Source organism: Mus caroli, chromosome 2 (assembly GCF_900094665.2).
Source record: "Mus caroli chromosome 2, CAROLI_EIJ_v1.1, whole genome shotgun sequence".
NCBI classification, from domain to species: domain Eukaryota; kingdom Metazoa; phylum Chordata; class Mammalia; order Rodentia; family Muridae; genus Mus; species Mus caroli.
Window position 1 is genome coordinate 86,077,223 of NC_034571.1, and position 21,202 is coordinate 86,098,424.

The window sequence follows — 21,202 nt, forward strand, 5'->3', positions numbered from 1 at the left end:
TTTTTTTTTTTTAAGATTTATTTATTTATTATATGTAAGTACACTGTAGCTGTCTTCAGACACTCCAGAAGAGGGAGTCAGATCTTGTTACGGATGGTTGTGAGCCACCATGTGGTTGCTGGGATTTGAACTCCTGACCTTTGGAAGAGCAGTCGGGTGCTCTTACCCACTGAGCCATCTCACCAGCCCCCAGCCTTCCTAATTCTGTGACCCTTTAATATGGTCCCTCATGTGTGGGGACCCCCAACTATAAAACTATTTTTGTGGCTGTAATGATTTTATAACTGTAATCTTGCTACTGTTATGAACTGTAATGTACATATCTATGTTTTCTGATGGTCTTTTTTTTTTTTTCTTTTTTTCTTTTTTTGAGACAGGGTTTCTCTGTGTAGCCCTGGCTGTCCTGGAACTCACTATGTAAACCAGGCTGACTGTAGACCTGGCAGAAATCCGCCTGCCTCTGCCTCCCAAATGCTGGGATTAACGGTGTGTGCCACCACTGCCAGGCGTTTTCTGATGGTCTTAAGCAAACAACTTAGGTCATTTGACACCCCCCCCCAAGGTCGAGAACCACTGGCCTAAAGGCAAATGTTCACCTTCCTGCATACAGTGTTCCTTCCCTGAGACAGGGTGCGTGCCAGGTGGCAAATGCAGGTGAGACTCTGGAGTGAGTCCTGTGATGCAGCACATATGAATGTGTCCCAGGCTGCCTGTGAGACCTTGGCTGAGTCCAGGGTACTTCGCCGGGGCCTTGACCTTCAGGGGTAGGGCAGGGTGGAACTAAGTGATATAGAAACACACACCCCAGATCACTGGCTTCACTCTGGCAGCTAGGGTCTTCAGGTAACTAACTCACCAAGAGAAGGTGTCTACATCCACTCACAGCAGGTGCAAGTGGTCTGCTAGAAGAAAACTTCCGGGCCCAGTGTCCTTCCCTACGGGAGCCTCGGCCCCCTGCTGTTGTCACAGTGATACTGCAGGACTGGTTCCTGGGTAGCGCAAGGACCTTGAAGCCCTCTCTCTAGCCCTCTGTGCTAGCTGGAAGCACCAGTACTTCTTTTAGAGGCAGCTCAGCCTAATCGTCAAAGCTTGCCAGCCTGCCCATCAGCCTCCTCTTTTTTGCTTGGGGAAACAGGGAAAATTCTGGGAAGGCTTTCAGAAAGATGCAGGCAGGCCTGCTGCTCTCCTTCCCAGACACAGCTCCCAAGCCTAGGCTTTCTCTGCTCAGGGGGCAGGAGTCCTTCCTCTGTCCTTGACTGTAAGGACACCCTCTTTCTACCATCTTATATTAAGTGCAAACCCTTGTCAGTCTGCATGTGGGGATTTGACCTTTGTTATGGTGACAAAACAACAGGAACTGCCCATCCCCACCCCTGACATGTAAGCCAGAAACTGGTCCGTGTGACACTAGACAGGGACCGGAATTCTTCCTTCACCTGCCAACCTGAGCCAGCTCTGTACCTGGGCACAAGGCTGGAGTGGAAGCTGACAGTCAGATGCACCCAGCTCAGGCAGAGGTCCCTCTTCCGCAAGTTGGCAGGAACTCAAGGTTCTGCAGCCACCTGGACTGTTCTCATATTAGCCTAAGCAAGACAATTGATTCACTCAGAGATTCTTTTGGCCCCCAGACATCCTGGCGCCACAGACAGGGGTTCTCAGCTCTGAAAGAGAGAATCCCTCAAGGTGTCCCTCCCCATTCACTCCAAACCACCCCAAACAGTGCTGAGTCTGCTCATCCGCCAGCCTTGTCCTCAGCCTATGCTCATAGGCCCCGTGTGGCATGGCCTCTAAATGAGATCTATTGTGTCAAACTCGCCCCACGGGTGTGTCTCCTGCCCTCTGGGAGCTTATGACTTTGAGACTAATGAAGGGCAGAGATGGCAGAACAGACATTCTGGCTCCCAGGGGCTTGGACAACCAAAGCTCCTTCTGTCAAAATGTGTAGTGTGCCAGGTAATTTATAATGCCCCTGGGGTGCAAAACCAGCCAATCCACAAGCCGAGTGACCTGCCCAGGACCAGGCTGTGGCAAAGGGCCAGAGGGTGAGTCCGTCCCCTCTTCATGGGGCTGGTTCTAGGCAACTGTCCTCACTGGAGACTGACCAAGCCTTGGGGTCAGAGAACCTGTGTGTAACGATTCCACCTGCTCTACTCAGGGGAGAGGAAAACCAGATGACAGGAGGTTAGATAGATCCCCTCTCCTTCCTCTAAGAGGGGGCTGACAGCTTCCACCATGAAGAAGTGGGGTGGGATGGAGTTGGAGGTGGGCAGAATCTGTAAGCTGAGCAAGTTATGGCTCAGCTCTGTGTCTGTCACTGGACTGAAAGAGATGGCAAACTGCTCCCCAGGTCCCAGCCAGTGATGCCAGTTGAATGGGGCAGGGTAGGTTTGAAGGAAGACACCATGGTCACCGTTCTTGCTGACCCAACACAGACAGGACCCATGTGGCCCCCCGCCAAGCCCACAGCAGACATTGCCAACTGTTCACACACTCTGCACCTGAGCAGAAGACAGAGCTCAACGCAGCAGCCTCAGAGCCAACACACATCTGGTGTCATCGATGGCCCTGTGTTCTGGCCTGTTCACTTACGAGGTCCCTCAGCTTCGAGGTGTTAAGTGGCAGAAACATGTGGTAGAACACAGAGGTTAAATGTCCAAGGAGAAACAAGAGCTGTCTTATAAATGAGCATGGAGCCTGGGAAAAGATGGAGGGATGGTTTCAACTGAAGACGTCCCAGGGGCCAAGAAGCACGGCAGAGCTACATGAGCGGCATAGGTAAGGACAGAGCCTGGGCTGGGACACTAATCCAAATGTCTGCTCCTCTCGTCACCTGGCCATCAAATGAAGTCAAAGGAGGCCCGGCACCAATGGGTGCAGATCCTGAAGGCCCAAGTCAGTCAGAGGAATCTTTCACTGTCATGAGCTCCCAATGTCTTTGTTTTGTTTGTTTGTTTGTTTGTTTAAAGCACCACTGCCCTCCATACACAGCCCACGCTACCACACCCATGCTTATGGAGGCCCTCTCTGACTTTCTTCTTGATAAGCATGCTAGAAAATCACTTCCCATCCCAGGAGGCTGTCACCCCGTGACTTTGTGGTATCACCTGGGAAGCTCTTGAAAAAGCTCTGGCTCACTGGTTAAGTTCTAAGAATCTGACTTCTTAGAGCACCCCGGGCCTCTGTGACAGTGTATTTGAGGTCCTGGGAGAGAGAAAGGGGATGTGGATTTTGGAATCAAACCAACCTGAGTTCAAATGCTGTCTCTGCCTCTTACGTGCTGTGTGACTCTGGGCAAATGGCTCCTCTCTCTGACAGTATGTTTATTTCATCTACAAAGATGGAAAAATAGAACCTATCCTGCTTATTTTAGAGAATTATATAAAGGCACTCAGCACTTCTGTTGATCTTCTGTTGACTATGCCCAAGGCTCATCTCTCCATCCACAAACCTGTGCTCTTCAAAATGAGCACAGCTTCAAGTAGAAAGCACTCAACACTTGGTGCCCTATGGGCAGCAACAGGAAGCCTTCAGGGTGCCCCTCCCTCCCTCCCCCAGGAGCCTGTGAACACTGGAGGCTACTTCCTGCAGCTGGGTGTAAACTGCTCTACCTTGCAAGGCTGTGGGTAACAAAACAGAAGTATTGGAAGTGTCACTGCCTGCCCTCTTATATGAGGTCTTGAAGCTCCTGTGGCTTCTCCAAAGCCCACAGAGCTCCATCTGCCAGTGCAAGGATCCAGATCTCCTGTGTGTGGTGCCTGGTGTGTGCTTAGCAGCACACTGCAAGTGCAAAGAGCAGGGCCCTGGCAGGGGTAAACCAGGCAGAGGGCATAGATCAGCACCACAGGCACACCACCCACACAACAGAGGAAAACCACACGGGTTATTAGTAGGTAAGTCTGCCCTGGAAAGGCCCCAGGCAAAGCTCAGAAGGGGCCAAAGACAGCAAGGCCTTCAACAGCCACAAATACTAAAAGGGAGGCCCTGGGTAGAGTCTGAGGTCAGAGTCCAATCAGAACTCTAGGGTTCTTAGCTGATTGGCTGCAAGCTCTTCAGCCACCAAAGAAATTCAGAGGTCAGACAGGAAAGCAGAAAGGAGGAAAAAAAAAAAAAAAAGATCAGAGAGCTGGGTAGAATGGGTGGCACCTTACACCAGGGCATTTCCAGCAGGCACAGACGAGCACACATGCCCTGAACTGCCTGCACTCAGTCTTTCCATACCCTCCTTCCAGTTTCTCATCACAGTCATGGTCAAAGCTCTGTCACAGGTACAATATGGTGATATTTTGATTGCTTGGGGGAAAGGGCACGATGAAGCTAAAACAGCCAACTCTGATTCAAAACTACAGGCCACTTCGTCCCTTCCCAAAGCAAGAGCTGGAAGAAGGTAGGGGGAAGAGATGATTGTCTAGAAAAAGGAGAAGGGGCTATCTTCATGCTATGGCAGAGCAAAGTAGAGCAACACGCTAGGCACCCACAGTCCCCAGAAGTTTAAAACATCGAGTAGTTTAATCAGTGACCTGGGGACAACCATGTGCTGTGGCAAATCACAGCGACCACAATCAGCAGATGCCAAGAAGTGGTAGTTGGCAAATAGGTTCCCCAGAAGCACGAAGGGCGGTATGACCGCCCCCACCACGCTGGTAACTGCAGGTTCGGGGAGACTGTCAAAAAGCAGTGGTGACCAGTCGTAGGGTCTCTGACTGCTGGTGCCAAGGAGTTGGGGTGACTTCTGTCGCCCTGCAGAAGGGTTAGGAGCTGACTATCATTGCACTAAGGACGAAGCACACTACCAGCCGGTGCCAGCGCGCGCACCACCCGGACCGCCTGTGCCTGGCGCTTGGATACCCACGCTGGGACAGCCTGTCCCGCCGCCGCCCCGCTCACCTGTGCCCAAAGAGCCGCAGCCCGGGGAAGCGCCGCTTGGTCAGGCGCCGAGGCGCCTTGTCGGGCTCCGGACCCGCGTCGCGCTCGGAGCCGCTGGACGAGGCGGAGGCCGACTCCGAGTCGCTGCTCCGGCCCTCGGGGCTGGGGTCCCGCGGCTCCATCCGGCCCTAGCCCCGGCCGGCGGCGGGCCTGCGGGAGACGCCCATGCCGGGCCGGCGGCCGGGGCTCAGCACGCCGGCTCCGCACCGCCCGCCAAGCTCATGGCGAGCACGCGCTCCGCCCGCCCTGCGCTGCGCTGCGCGTCCTCGCGCCCCACTCCCAGGTGCCGGGGAAGCAGCCTCCGCTCCAGGAAGTGCCGACAGCCGCGGCCGCAGGACCCCGCATAGCTGGCCGGGCCTCTGCCTGCCCGCCCGCCGCCGAGCACGCCCCCTCGGCCGCTCCGCCGCACTCGCCCCACGGCGCCCTCTGCTGGCCTCAAGCCACGTCGCAAGGCCGTCGAGGAGGCCTGGGGGGCGGGACTTACGAGGGCACCACCCCTCCAGCTCCGTGGCCAGCCTGCCTGGATGGGACTGACTTCCTGGCCTGAGCCGCTCAAACTGTTCCCAGATGTATGATCCTCTCCCCCATGTCCTCCTCCACCAAACAACCTACATGATCAAAGTATACACACGCGAGGGCGGCTGTCACCACTTCTCCCGCATCCACAAGTTATATATTGCTCTCTTGCACCCACTCAGCCACTCATGTGCTCTCTCTCCACCCTTACCCCCTTGGCTATCCATAAGCGCACCCACGGACAAAAGCCACACAACGCTCTCCCTACACACAGCAGGCATGCCCCTCCCATGGAATTATCTTCAATCGTCAAACTCATACTTTTCTCTCACGCTCAAAACACCAAAGTCATTCACTGACCTTCACACACTCACAAAGAACTTCAATGTCCCTCTGACAAAGTCATCTTTCTACAGTTGTTCACAATGGCTTCAACCCTTCACCCACTCCTAACAGGGAAATTTCCCCAGCACAGTGTTCAATGTTCCCTTGAATCCTTATACCATAAGGATGAGCTATGTACTTCCTACACATTCAAATACACACAAGGACAACAGTTACAACCTACACACCCATTCACGTATACACCCATATAGAAGAAACTGTCTCCTACACACAGATACCCCTGAGGGCAGTGGTTACAAGAACCTCGTATTTCACATACACATCCAGAAATATTCTTCATGTTTGACCCATGTTCTCCTTCAGAAGGGAGACCAATTGGAACAAGAAGTCACCAGGAGTCATACCATCGCATACATTTGAGGATCCACAACTTAGGTGGTCACTAGATGCTGCACAACTGTGACTGTGACGGGGAGGCCTGGAAGCCAGTGACCTTGGTCCACCTCCTCCCCAGATCATGCCACCCTGATGCCTACTGTTTCAGTTAGCCCTCCTTTCTAGAAAGCCACATCCTGTGTTGCCTTCGACTTCACCCTTTCCTTTGGGGCTTTGGTAGCCTGTTTTTCCAGACTTCGCCTGCCACAAATAGCCAAAGCTAGGGGGCTGTGACCCAGGAACATGCCTGTGATTCTGAACAACAGCCGACATCCAGAAGCCCCAACACTCTCTCTTATACACTGAGTTTCTTACTAGTAGGCCTGGAGAAGCTGGACTCCAGGTCACCAGCCAGCAGTGGGGACCAAGCTGGATAGGAAGAGGACCTGACCCTGGCTTCCTGGGTACACATGTTTTCTTTGAGGAAGTCATCGGGTGGTTATCACCAAGCTCAATGGGAAAAGCTGGGGGATGGGGGTGGGGGGAGGGGGCAGCTTGAAGATTCCACTGAGCTTACTGAGTCCTTGAACTGGATTCGAGAAAACTCCCACATCATGTACCACAGTCCTGGGAGGGCTCCTCTCCCAACAACCCCTGCTGTTCTCTCTCAACTCCAATCCCAAAGAGAAGCCTTCTATCAAATTACCCCAAGCCTGGAAAAGATTGTGCCACCATGGAATTACTGGGAAATAGACGGGTGAACCCACTTCTGCCATTCTTCCACACCATATAGAAAGTTCATAGAAGGATGAGGTCTCTGTGCCCATCCCAGGCCACCCTTGTACCTACTGTGTCTGGGGAACCTCTGCTGGGATCTGTGGCACGTCCCAGGAGCGGGAGCGCCACATCTGCCTCAGTGCTCCTGGCAGCTCGGCTTCTTTCGTCCCCAGCACCTTCGCGGGGCCCAGAGCAGCAGCCACATCGCAGCCTCCCCCGGCGCTGTGGCCAGCCCCCAGTGCGCTCATCCTGCCCAGCAACTCTCTTCCTCTTTCCGCACTTCCTGACGTGGGGGGGCGGGGGGGATTGCTGCTAGAGGCCGGCTGGAGGCTCAAGCCGAGGACCACAGGGCTTGTCGGCGCCTTCCGCTGACTGGGGCAGAACACTGGCAAGGCACAGAGCTGCATAGGAGAGCAGGGGCAGGTGGGGACAAGCCCAGCGTGTAGCAGTCAAGAGACAACCCCAGGAGTCAAAAGCTGCCAGGCACCCACTAGACCTGCCTGGGCTGGAATTTGCACCCCAGCTCCAGGCCTTTATTTTCCAAACAACGTCTCTGAATTTCACCTCTTGCTGCTACTAATAGTCTCTCACTTCATGACACTCCTCGCTGCACACCGGCTCCAGGTACACAGGCTGACTCCAGCCTGTGTCCAGCTCTCTTAGCATCCTGTATGCACCATACCTTTCAACAGAGCTAGGCACACAGGGTGGTGGTGTATTGGAAACGGCAGTGGATGGAAGATGCCAGATCATGTTCAGTTTCTCCTATCTGCCAGCAGTGTGACCTGGACCAGGCCATACATCTTCTAAAGCAACCTTTTAAGGAATACGGCTACAAACAATAAATCAGAGTTTTGGGGAGCCTCCGTTTTTCTAATCTGTAGAATGGATTACAGTTTGGACTCACTGGGTTGTAAGTGGATTAAATAAAAGGTGAAGGGTTCATAGACAATTTAGGAAATATTGGTTGGTACATCTTGTTGTACCTTCATGGAACCTAGAACCTAGAAGAGGAAGATAGAAACAAGACAATCCATGCATGTTAGGCAATGAAAAGTGCTATTTAAAAAAAGACAGGAAGGGGAAGCCAAAATGAAGGGGCAAAGAGTGGCAGACGGGGGATTGAGCAAGAAGGTGACATTTGAGGACAGACTCAAATGAATCATGAGAGCGGATCATGTGACCCTCTGGAGACTAGCACTGTGGATGCAGGGAACAGTGAGGCGTAAGTCCCATGCGTGGACGAGACCGTGGGGCTGAAGAACTGGAAGGCAGAAGGACCCTGGAAGGCTCTAGAACACCTTCTGAGGCCGAATTGCCCTGGAGTTTGAGGCTCCCATGAGGGGCTTAGCAAACACTACTGAGCCATGCTTGCTCTTTAGCCGGCAGGCAGCGTAGGGAGGGATGTGAGCATCCCTCAAGCACTCTGCAACCACGATGCCTTACAATGAGTTCTTTAGTTGTGTGTTCTTGTTACTCCAGGGAGGTTGAGTTTCTTGAGGATAGAAACAGTGTCAGTTCAGTTCACAAAGCAGGAGCACTACAGAACCTGCTGGTGGTGCCACCAGACCTCCACACAGGGCTGGCCTTCACTCTTGTATTCCTCCGGACTAGAACATGGTCGCTTGCAATAACTTACCTGATGGATACATAGCTTGAAGCATTAATACTCATTCTAATAAGCACTTCTGGGCCAGCAACCTTACCAAACACATAATTACCTCATTGACTCCAAGTTATAAAACAAATGAAGCCAGGCACCGCCTTTAGTCCTGCCACCTGGGAGGCTGAGGCAGGCGGATCTCTGAGGCCAACCTTCTCTACATAGCAAGTTCCAGACCAGCCAGAGCTACATAGCAACACCTGGTCCTAAAAGCAAAGCAAAATAAACAACACATACAACACCCTCCCCCAATTATATTTATTTCTGTGTGTTAGGGTATATGTGTATGTGTGTGTGTGAGAGAGAGAGAGAGACACTTGTGCCCCATGTGTGGAGGTCAGAGGACTATTTGCAAGAATTAGTTCTCTCCTTCCAGCATGTGGGTCTTGAAAATCAAACCCATGTCCTTGGGCTTACAGCAAGCATCCTTACTCTCTGAGCCATCTTGCCAGCCCCATTTTCCTCCTCCCACATTGGGAAACAGGCACAGAACTTCTAATCTTACTTGTCCAAGATCTTCTTGTGTTGAGATTAAGAATCTAAACCCCTCAAAAATAAAACACACACGCACACGCACACACACACACACACATGACTCTAACCCTAGGGTCTAAGATGCCTTGTTGCCCCACTAAGGTTTGAGGGCATGATCAGGCTCTACACCCTTTTTCCCAATTGCAGTCCCTTGAACATGTCACGTCTGAGTCCTTCAAGATGGGCTCCTGGGGTGTGGTCTCTCAAGACTTTACCCACCAGGCCAAGGTCCACTCTGAAAGGAGGCTGCATGCAGCAAGGCCCAGCCTTTCTCTCCCAGGCTTTCCGCAAGTAGCCCCAGCAGTTAAACAGAGGAAACCGGGCTGGGCTTGTTTTCCATCTGGACAGGCAGAGAGCAGGAAATGGCGCTCCTGGAGGGGAAGCCAGGCTGCCTGGAGGCTGAGTCGCAGGCTAACCCTGACTCGGTGAAATGGCGCTCCTGGAGGGGAAGCCAGGCTGCCTGGAGGCTGAGTCGCAGGCTAACCCTGACTCGGTGACCAGGGCTACTTTGAGCTCATACTGTACAAAGCTGTCTGTGCCAGCTTCACAATCCAGATTGGGTGGGGAGGGGAGGACGAGGCTGGGAGGGACAGGCAGACAGGGCAGGGGAGGATGCCCTTGGCTGTTCCTGGGACTTGAGCCAGCGCTGGGGAGCTAGGGACCCCTCAGAATCCACCCAGGTATACACAGGAAGAGCAATCTGGGTAAGAAAATTATTCTGGGCTTCGCTGAAGCCCCTGAGGAGAAGGCGTTCCACTTTCTGTGGCCTGAATGAGCAAGTGGGAGCTGGGGAAAAGAAATGTACCAGGCCACCAAATACTCAACCCACGACCTGGACATCTTCTGCCCTCAAAACCTGCCAAGCCTGCCTCCTCCGTCTGACCTTCAGGCTCCTTGGGTCCTGACTTCTCCTGTCTCCTTGTCCAGGCTTTCCCTGTCGGGGTTTTCTTTCAGTGTATATCATGCAAGTGTATGCTTTTGTAGTAGTAGATGCTCAATAAACAAAATTTCCCTATATTTTTTTTCATGCTCTCTCAACTGTGGTCCTGACGCCTGAATTCCATTCTGTCTATGACGCTGGATGCATTACCTTGCTGCCATTGGTCCTTTGTATCTTGTCACTTGGAGTCTTCCTCCCTCAGACCCAAACCAAGCAACGGAACCAGGGAAGTGTAGAGAACTCACAAGCTCATATGCCAGCTCTTGTTGTGAGACTGTGTGCTGTGCATTAACCATAAGTTGGACCCAATGATCTCCATTTTATTTTACATATTTATGTGTTTATTTCTGCACTGCTGGGATTGAACTTAGGTTTTTCTTGGATACTAGTGTTCTATGACAGTAAGTTATACCCTCAGCTCTGTAGTAGGTGACAGGATCTCAATCTGTAGTCCACGGTAACTTCAAACATACTATGTTTCCCAGGCTAGCCCAGAACCTCAAGTAACTCTCCTGCCTTAGTTTCCCAAGCACTAGGATTTAAGGGTAAGCTGTCTCACTCAGCTCTACCCAGACTGTATCAAAAGTCTCCTCTGGATTTGGCAGTTTCATTGGAATCTCTGTCCCCAATCTCGAGGCTTTCATTCATCCCTAAGGCAAGTGTTCTCATAAGCACTTGCCAAGGGTCAGCACTGCTCCTGTCAGCATTCTCGCCCACAGTCTTACCCCTGGACACTTTGCTCCCAACCATCTTGGATCATCAAATTTGTACGCATAGCTTTCCTTCTTATGACACTGTTGAACCCTGTGCTGCTCATTGTGCAAAAATATAAGCTCAGTGATTCTTTTTTTTTTTCTATAGATGTTCAAATGGGTTGAGTGTTTGATGAGAGGAGCAGAGAAAGGGAAACGGGCTTCTTGGGACTGAGAGCATAGCTTAGTTGGTAAAGTGTTTGCCTGGTATGCTTTAGGTCTCTCCCCAGCACAGACTGTAGGCACTCACCAGCACACTCGGTTCTTCATGCTTGGATGTGTGTGGCAGTCATTTTATTGGTGGAGTCTTTGCTCTGCCCTGAGACCTGTGAGTGCTGTGTTCACCATAGGAGTTGTGACCTGCTACATTTCGATTTCTGATTTGGGCTAGTTCACCTTTCCTTTCCTTTCTGTTTTTTTTCCCCCCCGAGACAGGATTTCTGTATAGCCCTAGCTATCCTGGAACTCACTCTGTAGACCAGGCTTGCCTTGAACTCAGAAATCCACCTGCCTCTGCCTCCCAAGTGCTGGAATTAAAGGCATGCACCACCACCACGCCCGGCTGGTTCACCTTTCCTTATGCACACCATCTGGTAGTCCCCACACCCTGATGGTCATCCACACCCATAAAGCCACCTTAACAATGCTAACTTATTTCATACAACTACTGCTGCCACAAATACCTAGACTCAGTGAATCTCTTGCCTCTGCTTCCAGAGTAGCTGAGTCTACACAGATCACCACACCTGGAGACCCAGAGGTTTTCTAAAGTCAAAAATCCCTCATCAGCTCTGAAGCCTGGGATCCAAATACTTGCGTAGCCCCTGGGAGACTCCACCCTCACTGAGAGGACAGGTGTGCCTGTGGTAGGATGTAGGTGCTGCTGGTGACAGATGGGAATTGGAGAAACCCTTCCAGGGTGTCTTTATGAAAGCTATGAACAGAAAGGAGTCTGAGCAAAGAAAAGGCAGGACTCTCTTCCATTGGGACGGGGGATACAGTACCAGCACAGACAGCTTAGCAGTCAGAGGTGGTTCCAGACTGTCATCATTTGGAAGACACTCTGCCTCTATTAGGATCCCTGCACTGAAAGGAAGAAGGGGCTTACATGGCTCTCTTTCTGGGGTTCAGCAGGGTCTGCTCTAGAGTCTCCCTTCTGGCCCCAGTTTGGATTCCACAAAACCCCTAGTGCGGGACAGGTAGGTACCTGGCACTCCTCCCACACCCTGGTAGAGTCCCAAGCTCAAATTTTAAAGAAATCTTTCAGCCCTTCACCCCCTATCCCATGTCCCATTATCCTTCCCAGATACCAGTACTTAGTACGAAGCCCAAAGAAAAGACCCTCCAGGATGAAAGGCCAGGCCCCTGGAAGCCAGTATGGTTAGGGAAAGGGTTTTGGAATGAAATAGATCAGATAAGTTCCTGCTGTGTGATCTTAAGAAATTGTTTGACTTCTCTGAACCGCAATAGTCCATGTTTGTGGCTTTCAGGGAACTCCAACCTTGCTGTGCACAGCTTCCTCCACAGTCATCTGTGGATCTCAAAAGCCTGCAAGAGTCCATTCTCTTCCCCTACTCCCTTCCACATCACCAAAGAGGTTTCCCAGCCTGGATTGACCCTTGTCCTTGGGCCCTGGTCCTTTATGGCTCTTCTGAATGCCCTGATGTGAAAATGTACTGACTGAGACAAAAACTTCTTTGGCCCTCACTTCTTTCGAAGTACCCCTGGGGACCTCCTTAAAAGCCACAGCTACCTCCAGGCAGCCTTGAACATACTCAGCGGCTTATGCCATCTGGCATCTGAGCTGCTGGGGACACATCCTTTGGTGAAGCCCTCTTCTGGGCCGCCAACTGCTGCTAGAAGGCCTTAGAATGAATCTATTCCCGCCCTTGGACTCTGCAGGCTCTGGCCTTTCATTCCCTCTTCTGCGTGAACCTGCGACTGGAGGAAAGAGTTCCAGTCAGGACCTGGGCTCCGGTTCTTGCCAAGGAAGGAAAATGGACAGACCCCCGGCTTCCGGCTTCCTTTGGCAGCAGTCCCCTCCCTCCCCCTGCTCCAGCTCAGCTCTCTGCCCCCGGTTTTTGCATTTTTAATTCGGGACAGAATGTGATCTCTTGCAAGCTTCTTGCTTTATCCTGTTGCTATTTAAATTACAAATCGGCCCCATCTCCCTGTCACTCCAGGGTTATTTTTAGCTTCTGGTAAATAGCAGCAGGGAGAGTAAGATCAGGTGCCCCTCCCTCGAGGAGCTGTGTCCCTGCGGCTGTGTGCCCGCTGCAGGGGGCACCCTCCCTGCCAACTGGCGCCACAAGCGGTCCTGGGAGGGTGGAGGGGAAAGGGGGCAGTGGGGTCTGGGACATGCTCAGTTTCTGCTCTCAGTCTCTGGCTGGCTTTGCTAGCCTCTGTTCCCACTATCACTGCTCAGAGGCAGCATCCACCGTCCTTCCTGGACCTCCCTAACCCGTCTTACTCTAGCGAAAGATCTAGGGGGCGGTTCATTACTTCCCCTGGAGTCAAGAACTGTATGCCGCTTGTCTGTAATATCCTTCAAGCCGTACTACTGAGTGGATACTATTGTTCCCATTTTCCATATGAGGAAACAGGGTTAGAGGTGAAAGTTTCACAGGCTCAGAAGGGTCAGCGCTGGTTTCCGGGAACTCTCAGACCCTCAGACCCCAAGCCCATGTGCCCATGTGTGGAAATTGCTGCCCTTGTTGGAATGGTCTCTGCCCAGGTGGATGGCCGCATCAGTGTGCTGTCCTGTCTACTGAGTCATGGCTCCAGGGCCTCATCTGACCCACTGCCTGATTGTGTAGGGTTCTGTGAGCTAAGAATGGTTTCAATAGTTTCAACATTTCGAGAAACAGGAAGTAGCAAAAGAATAATAGTTTGTGACAGTGAGATGACATGAGTTGTAAAGTTCAGGGTCCGTAAGCAAAGCTTTAGAGGAAGCCAGGCACCCTCATTCCTTTACACGCTGCCTGTGATTGCTTTGTGTACCACTGGCAGGGCTGAATAGCTGTGACAAGGAGCACGTGACTTCCAACGCCTGAAATATTTACTGTCTGGCCTTGTGCAGGATCCTACTTTTGTCGAGGAAAAAGTCTGAGCCTCCTAAGTCCATGTTAGGCAGTGTGTCGGCAGGGCCTGAGTGTCTGGGCCATGATTGAATCTGTACAGGGATACCTCTGCCAGCCACACCCAGCAAATAACATCTATTGTACCCTCTTTTATCCAGAATCTCTCTCTTTGACGTCTCTATAGGTGCAAACAAGTGGTTTTCAAACTGACTGAGCTACCAGAATTACAGGAGAGGTTTACAGATCCAGATCTAGACTCTAACCTGAGTCCAAGGGCTTAAGAAACCATTTTATTTTTATTTTTTTTTCTTGAGGTCTTAAGAGATTGACCCTAGGATCCCACCCATGCTATGCAAGCACTTTGTTATGGAGCTACAACTTCAGCCTTAAGAATACATTTTAGGAGGCTGGAGAGATGGTTCTGCAATGTGCTGGTCTTGAATAAGATCCAAGTTCAGTTCCCAGGACACATATGGTGGCTCACAACTGCCTGTAACTCCAATTTCAAGGCATCTGACCTTCTCTTCTGGCCTCTTTAGGATCCTGTACACATCTGGCATGCAGACTTTCACTCAGACACACACACACACACACACACAAACACACACACACACACACACACATTTTTTTAAATCTTTTTTTAAAAATTCATTTAAAAAGACATACTTAGGTGATCTGGTTTGGTACCTACTGGGCATAACATTGGAGGTGGTCCACAAACCGAGCATCCCTAATACCCTCTGTCTTCCTCGGCTGGAGTCATCATTGCAAGAAGTCTCCTGAACCCAACCCTTACTGGTTAGGGCTCCTTCTGTGCTTGGGATAGCTTCTCCCCAGTCCAGATACACATGTGAGACACAAGGGCTCTACATACTGTCCTGCCCTTTCTGGTGGGATTTATTGGAAACTAGGTCCCCTTTGACCCTTTTCAAATCCTAACTTGTTTTGTTTGCTAGCTTATGATGGCTCTGGAAAGAGCCCAGAGGTACTTCTTGTCAGGCCCCTCCTCCCTAGCATCTTCTCCAGTCGTGCTGAAAGCCCCTGTGGTCCTTACTTGCGTCAGAAGCAGCCTGGCCTCGGTCCTGCTTCCGCTTGCACACACCCACCCACCCTCATATTCATTGCCCCCACACTTCTGCCTGAAAGCCCTTTCTCTCCGTGAAGGGCTTTCAACTGCTTTTCTTAGCCACTCCTCACAGCAGGACTGGAGGTTTAGCTGTGAGCTAGAGCTTTATGAAAGTGGCAGGCAGAGGATGTGAAAAGGGTCACAGTGGGCCTGAGCTCCTGACAGCCCTAGGACAGCCTGGAAGAGAGTGCAGCAGGCCTCTTGGGATTTACACCTCCTCCTCTACCACAGAAGGCTCAAAGGGCCTAGAGCTGCATTCTCTTTCCAGACCCAGAGGCTCCCCTTGCCTTAATTCCTTGCCCAGTTCTGGGGAGAAGACTAGACCCCTGGCCAGCCTCAGCATGGCCTCATCCTGTACAGCCCTACCCTGGTGCAATCCTCAGAAGAAGAGATCCAACTTGGTTACTATGCATCTTTGATGGCCCGGGACTCCCATTTTGACCTGTGGAACAGCTCCTACATGGGGGCGTTTCGGTCCTTAGAGCTGCCTCTCCACCCCTATGTGTGCTCATGCACACATAGCATCTTGTATGTCAATTCTTTAGTGAAGCTCTGTTTTCTATTCTCCCAGCCTCTCCCTGACCCTGGCCTCTTTTCTAGCAGTAGCTGATACATTTCCCTGACTTGAATATAGGGGAAAATCTCCGTGTGGTGCTTTTTGTAGGAGCCCAGACATCCAAGGAACAGAGTATGTGTGCCTCTGTCCAGGTCTCCTGACTCCCAAATCAATAATATTTCTTCCAAGATTCTTCATGTTCTGTTCTTCCCCCAGGGACACTTTCAGGAGCTCCTGTATCTTAGCTGAAGGCCCCGGGCAGGGCTCTGGAAGATCTTGGTAATGGAGTCTAGCATGCTCAAGGTTCCCAAAGTGCAGGCAGGGCTCTTGGGAACCGAACCTATTTCCTTTTCCTCTGAGCATCATCCCACTTCAGGATGGTGGGTAACTTCCCTCTCCATCCTTTCTCAAGTGATGCAGGCCTAATGGCTTCATAACCATTAAGGCCCTTTCAGCTCTCAGGGCTGGGTTGATTTTATGATCCTTCTTCCCAGAAGGTCCAAGGAGAAGCAGGGCAGTGTCAGACATACCCAAGCCCCTTGTGGTTGCCAGTAGACAAAAGATTTGTCTCTCCCATCAGGCTAATGGCATTAAGGGATGAAGAGGCACATTGAGATGTCCCTATTAGACCCTCCAAAGAAAGTCACTCTGTGCCAAAGGCTTGGGGAGGCAAGGTGAAGGGGGAAGTGAGGATGTCTATCTCCCCCGTCTCATCTGGGGACCACCTTGTGAGGAAGGGCACACTTGTTCACTCCAGGTCATTACAGCGGCCTCTGGGGCCCACTCCAGCTGCTTCTGCCAGGGGATCCTTTAAGTTAGAGTGGCAGAAGCAGTCAAGTGGAGTCTTACCTAGACAGTTGATGGTGTAAGATGTTGGGTGGGCAATGCAGGGGAGGTGCCTACATCAGTGATAGATGCTAGTGAAGGCCTGATGTGATACTGGGGGCGTGGTGGGAACGCCCTTGCCTTTTCTAGGCAGTAGGTTTCCAGCTGTTGTGGCAGAAGTTACCTCTGTGCTTAGCACAGGGGCAGCCCACAGGAGGGTACAGAGGAGGGAGACTGAATGCACAGGGTAGGCACACTGCTTCTTCTGGAAGAAAATCCAGAAGACTTCTCACTTCTTACAGAGATTAGTGAGGACCATCTCGGTGGGCTTTCTCCTAGAACAGAGACACAGCGCTAGGCACAGACTTGGCGCTCGGTAATTAGATGCTGAATGAATAGAGCTTTCATAGTTCGAGAAGGGAAGCTATCCCCCGCACCCCTTCTGAATCCCCAGTCCCTAGAGTAGAGCCAGACAAACGGCAGGTGGGCGCGTCGTGAACACACGCTGCTAGTTCGGTGCTGATAAGAAGTGGTCCCCGCGCGGCGTTCCCTCTGTCCCCATTCTCCTTACCTGTATGACACCTGCTTTCGAAGGTGCATCTGGCTGAATCGCTCTTCCACCAGGGGTCCCGCAGCCACACTTAGGGGACCCTCGGGCCAGGGCTGGAAGACCTCGGCCTCCTCCCGGCGCCCGCAGCGCCGCCGCACCACCTCCTCCGCCGCCGCCCGGCCGCTGGCTGCCCTGTCCCCGCTCGGTCCTCCTCCCCCCGGTCCCTCAGCCATCCTTCTGCAGCCCGGCTCCGTGCCCTGAGGCCTGCCGGAGACCCCACCAAAGTTCAGAGTCTCGAGCGCTCCGGAGCCAGGGGCGCAGGACCGGGACGAGGCAAAGAGGCGCTGGGTCCCGCACGTCGGTCGTGACGCGGCGCCCAGACGACAAGGACCGGGAGCTGCGGGTCGCCGCGCTTAGGAAAGGCCGGCAGGGATGCTCCGGAGCCCTGGGGAGACTGTGTCCTTGGAAGGGTCGGGATGCTGCGTGGGGCGCTGCCGGGGCGATCCCCGGACGGCCAGAGCCTGAGGTCTAGCCGAGCCGGAGCCTTGTAGCTGTCGCCGCAGCAACTAGGCACCAGGGTGTCACCTTAGAGACACTCGCCAAGCCGTAGGGTCCGAGGGAAGGGCGCCGCCTCGCCCTGCCTGATCGGCCCCGGGCCCCCGGGAGAGCGAGCCCGGAGCACGGGCCACAGCCAGCAACCTCTCCCGGGGCTCCAGGCCAGGGTGCAGGACCCTGCCCAGGCCCACCTCTGTGCCCCTGCCCGGTACTGGTACAGGCTGCACGGCACCTGCCAATCATCGCTCCACCTGTCACTCAGCCGCAGTGATGCACCCCCGCCCCCTTCTGTCCCGCGTTTTCCGGCTTTGGCATTCGCTGCCGCTTAAGGCAGGTGAGGGGGGTGGGGGAGACAGGGGCGGTGACAAGAGGCAGCTTTAACCCTGTCGGCGCTGTGGGAATTTAGAGATCAAACTGGATTTAGGGGAGGGGCACAGGAGACAGTTTACATCAATCCCTAGGGACATCTAGGATTGTGGGAACACCATCCCCAGGCTTAGAGATCTCAAGACCAGGCCTCAAGCTGGATCAAGTTGACTTGTGTGTAAAGTCCCTTGAGATGACTCTGACCCTTGAGATGGTCAGCCTTCCATGAATCTTCCAGGTTGTGGATTTGGGGTATCCCAGAACACTAAATCAGTATCTTCTAGTGCCAAAGAGACTGTCACAAGAGGGAGGAACCAGGGGCAAAAGGAAGTACAGGATGATGCTTCCATGGGGTCCAGCTTGGGTTTCCTGTCTTTTCAGTATCTCTTTGTACCATCTCTTCTTGGGCTTGGGGATGTTCACCAACTGAACGTTTCATTTAGACCATTGCAAGGACCTGGGTCACTCCTCAGATATTAGATATGAGTCTTTTTGTGGTCCAGACTTTCTTCTCTTTCTGAAGTCGACCCATATGACCACAGATTCATACAGTATTTACGGGGCTGCTCTTCTTCTTCTTCTTCTTCTTCTTCTTCTTCTTCTTCTTCTTCTTCTTCTTCTTCTTCTTCTTTCTTTCTTTCTTTCTTTCTTTCTTTTTTGGTTTTCGAGACAGGGTTTCTCTGTGTAACTCACTCTGTAGACCAGACTGGCCTCAAACTCAGAAATCTGCCTGCCTATGCCTCCCAAGTGCTAGGATTAAAGGCACGAGCCACCACTGCCCGGAGGCTGTTTTTTGTCTATACTTTATCCAGGCATTCAAAGCCCATATCCCACCATCCAGCCTGATCCACCCATTTCCTCTACAATGTACCCATTTCAGCTACCAGGCTCTGGCTTGGCTAGACTTCAGGCTCTCGCAGTCTGGGATAGACCCAGCAGCGACCCACTGCAGTTTCCCCCAACCCTTCCAAGGACACAGTCTTGAATTGAATCTTATTCTGGAATTGGTCCCATTTCTTCACAGCGTCATCTAGTTGTCCCCTCTATCTTAAATTTTTCCCAATCACAGACTTTCAATTTGAAAGTTCCCACAAATATATATATATGAATGTATATATTCCAGCTTGGCATTGGTGGCACCCACCTTTAATCCTAGCACACAGGAGGCAGAGGCAGGTGAATCTCTGAATTCAAGGATAGCCTGGTCTATAGGGAGTGAGTTTCAATATAGCCAGGGCTACACACAGAGAAACCCTGTCTTGAAAAAAACCAAACCAAACCAAACCAAACCAAACCAAACCAAACCAAACCAAACCAAACCAAACCAAAACCAAATAAGCAAAAAGCCGTTCTTTTCCATAATGACTCCTTGACTGTCCAGCTGGTTGCTTCTTCCTAGCCTCCCCTGTTCTCTGAGCAGATGTCCTGTGCAGTCTTTGTCTCCTTTCCCCACTGTGAGCATGGGAAAGTGGGAGGGACCAGACTCACATAAGTAGATAATGGGGCTGCTTTGGGGTTCTCTGATATTCTCCACTCTGTTCTATGCCTTTGCTCAGGTTATCCCTGCCCTTCTTTGTCTCTCATATGGAAAGGGCATCCGTCCATCAGCCCCATGCAGCCCTTCTTAATAATGTAGTGCAGAGATTTCTTGGGTGTCTCATTGGGCATACCCTGTATACTCTGAGTAGCGACCATCTCGTTTGTCCCTAACCACATCCCTGAGTGGTAGATATTATCACTTCCTCCATGCTGCAGAGGACAAAGAAACGATGTTCAATGGTTTAGTTGCTCAGAATAGCTCCTGGTGAGTGGCAGTGCACTTGGACTTAAAAGTTCATGCCTTCTGGCGCCAGCACCCATGTCCTTTCCCTCTGTTCTACTGCTGGGACAGCTCCCCACCCCGACCCCCACTCTGTAAAACTGCAAAGGTCTGCTAACATCTGCTTCCCACATCTCAGTGGCCCAGCAAGCCCCTCTTTGGGTAAAAGCATTAGACTAAACATTCTTGGCCACAAAGGCTCTTTCTCCTCGAAGCCACTGCTACTGGGGGGGTTCCCACTCTGCACCACTGTTGCTTTTGAGTTTGTCCTTCCAGGACCCTGGGCTTGGATTTCCAAGCAACCTGGCCCAGAGTAGCCTCCTACACCATGAATTATGGTAGCACTGGCTGGGTTTGACCTTCACTCAGCTGCTGCCTAGCTGCTGGGTTCCCAGGTTGGGTTTTTGTTTAGCTCTTTCCTGCAGCGCTCTCTCCCCACTTAGGGCTTTTTAAAGCAGGCTTCATTCCACCATCCTCACACATCCCTACTTAGGGCCAGCTGCTGGCTGCATTATCTTTAAGCTGTGTCTTGGCTTCCTTCCCAAGAAGAGGAAAAACAAGCCCTCTCCCCAACCAGCCTCACCACCTTCTGTATGCAGCCTTTCGAAGTTGCATCTCACTCCTCTGGCCCCATCCCACCCATTACCACAGCACTTAGAGAACAGTTACTGGTGTCTAGTGTATAATGGATCTGGTGCATTTTCCTGGCAAACTTTCATTGATTTTCAAACAGGAGGGTGGGTACCATTTTACAGAGGAGCTCCCTGGGGCTTGGAGACATTAAGTAGATTAGGGAGACAGCACATACCTCAGAGACCATGTACTTAGCCACTCTGATGACCAAGCAACTAAAGTTCATTTGGAGCCTAGGATTCTGGTCTATGTCCTCCATGCCCGGGGAGGGGGGGACCCACAAGGTACTTTTTACCTACATCACACAGGTATTCACGTTGGTCAGCCCTCCTGGATCTAGAGTCTTGTCTGGCCCAGCTCTGCTCTCGTGGCTTCACCCTCAGCTGTTCACCCTGTCTTCAGAGCTTTGGCTTCTAGCTAAAACAAAGGATATGTTGTGGACATCGAAGCAGGATCGCTCATTGTGAAAGCTGTCACATGGGATGTGGCAAAGCAAGCTGCCAGAACTGACAGTGTGAAACTATGGCTCCATTGCTGCAGATACATCCCCTTAGAGGCAGGGATAGGGCCCCGAGGAAACACTGGCAATAGGTGACCCTACATCCTCACACAGGCTGGGCAAGCATCTTGGATGGACCTCCATAAGGAGCAGACCCCAGGTGACTACTACTCGCTAGTCCCGGGCTTCAGGTAACCCTGAGAATCAAGTCTCTTGTTCAGTCATAGAATAAGGAGGAAGAGGGACTACAAAGAGACATCAGGAACTGGGGTGAAGCCAGTAGACTTGCATCCTACAGCAGCATTGGTATTCAGCTGAATGGCCTTCAGGGCCTCAGGGCCTCTCTCTCTCTCTCTCTCTCTCTCTCT

The 21,202-nt window shown here is 52.0% G+C and overlaps 1 protein-coding gene across 3 annotated transcripts in view; it reads right to left on the bottom strand.

Moving 5' to 3' along the window:
• The window catches only part of Dgkz (diacylglycerol kinase zeta), a 43,006-nt gene extending 25,305 nt beyond the window's left edge, over positions 1–17,701 (bottom strand). Inside the window, exon 1 of one of the 3 annotated variants that reach the window (XM_029472294.1) lies at positions 16,984–17,701. In XM_029472294.1, coding sequence (XP_029328154.1) covers positions 16,984–17,195 — 212 coding nt within the window. In that variant the 5' untranslated portion in view covers positions 17,196–17,701. Of the gene's footprint in view, positions 1–4,884; positions 5,311–7,008; positions 7,185–16,983 lie in introns of those variants that run through there. The other 2 variants (XM_021156923.1, XM_021156924.2) reach the window with 2 other exon arrangements.
• Between the last annotated feature and the right edge of the window lie 3,501 nt (positions 17,702–21,202).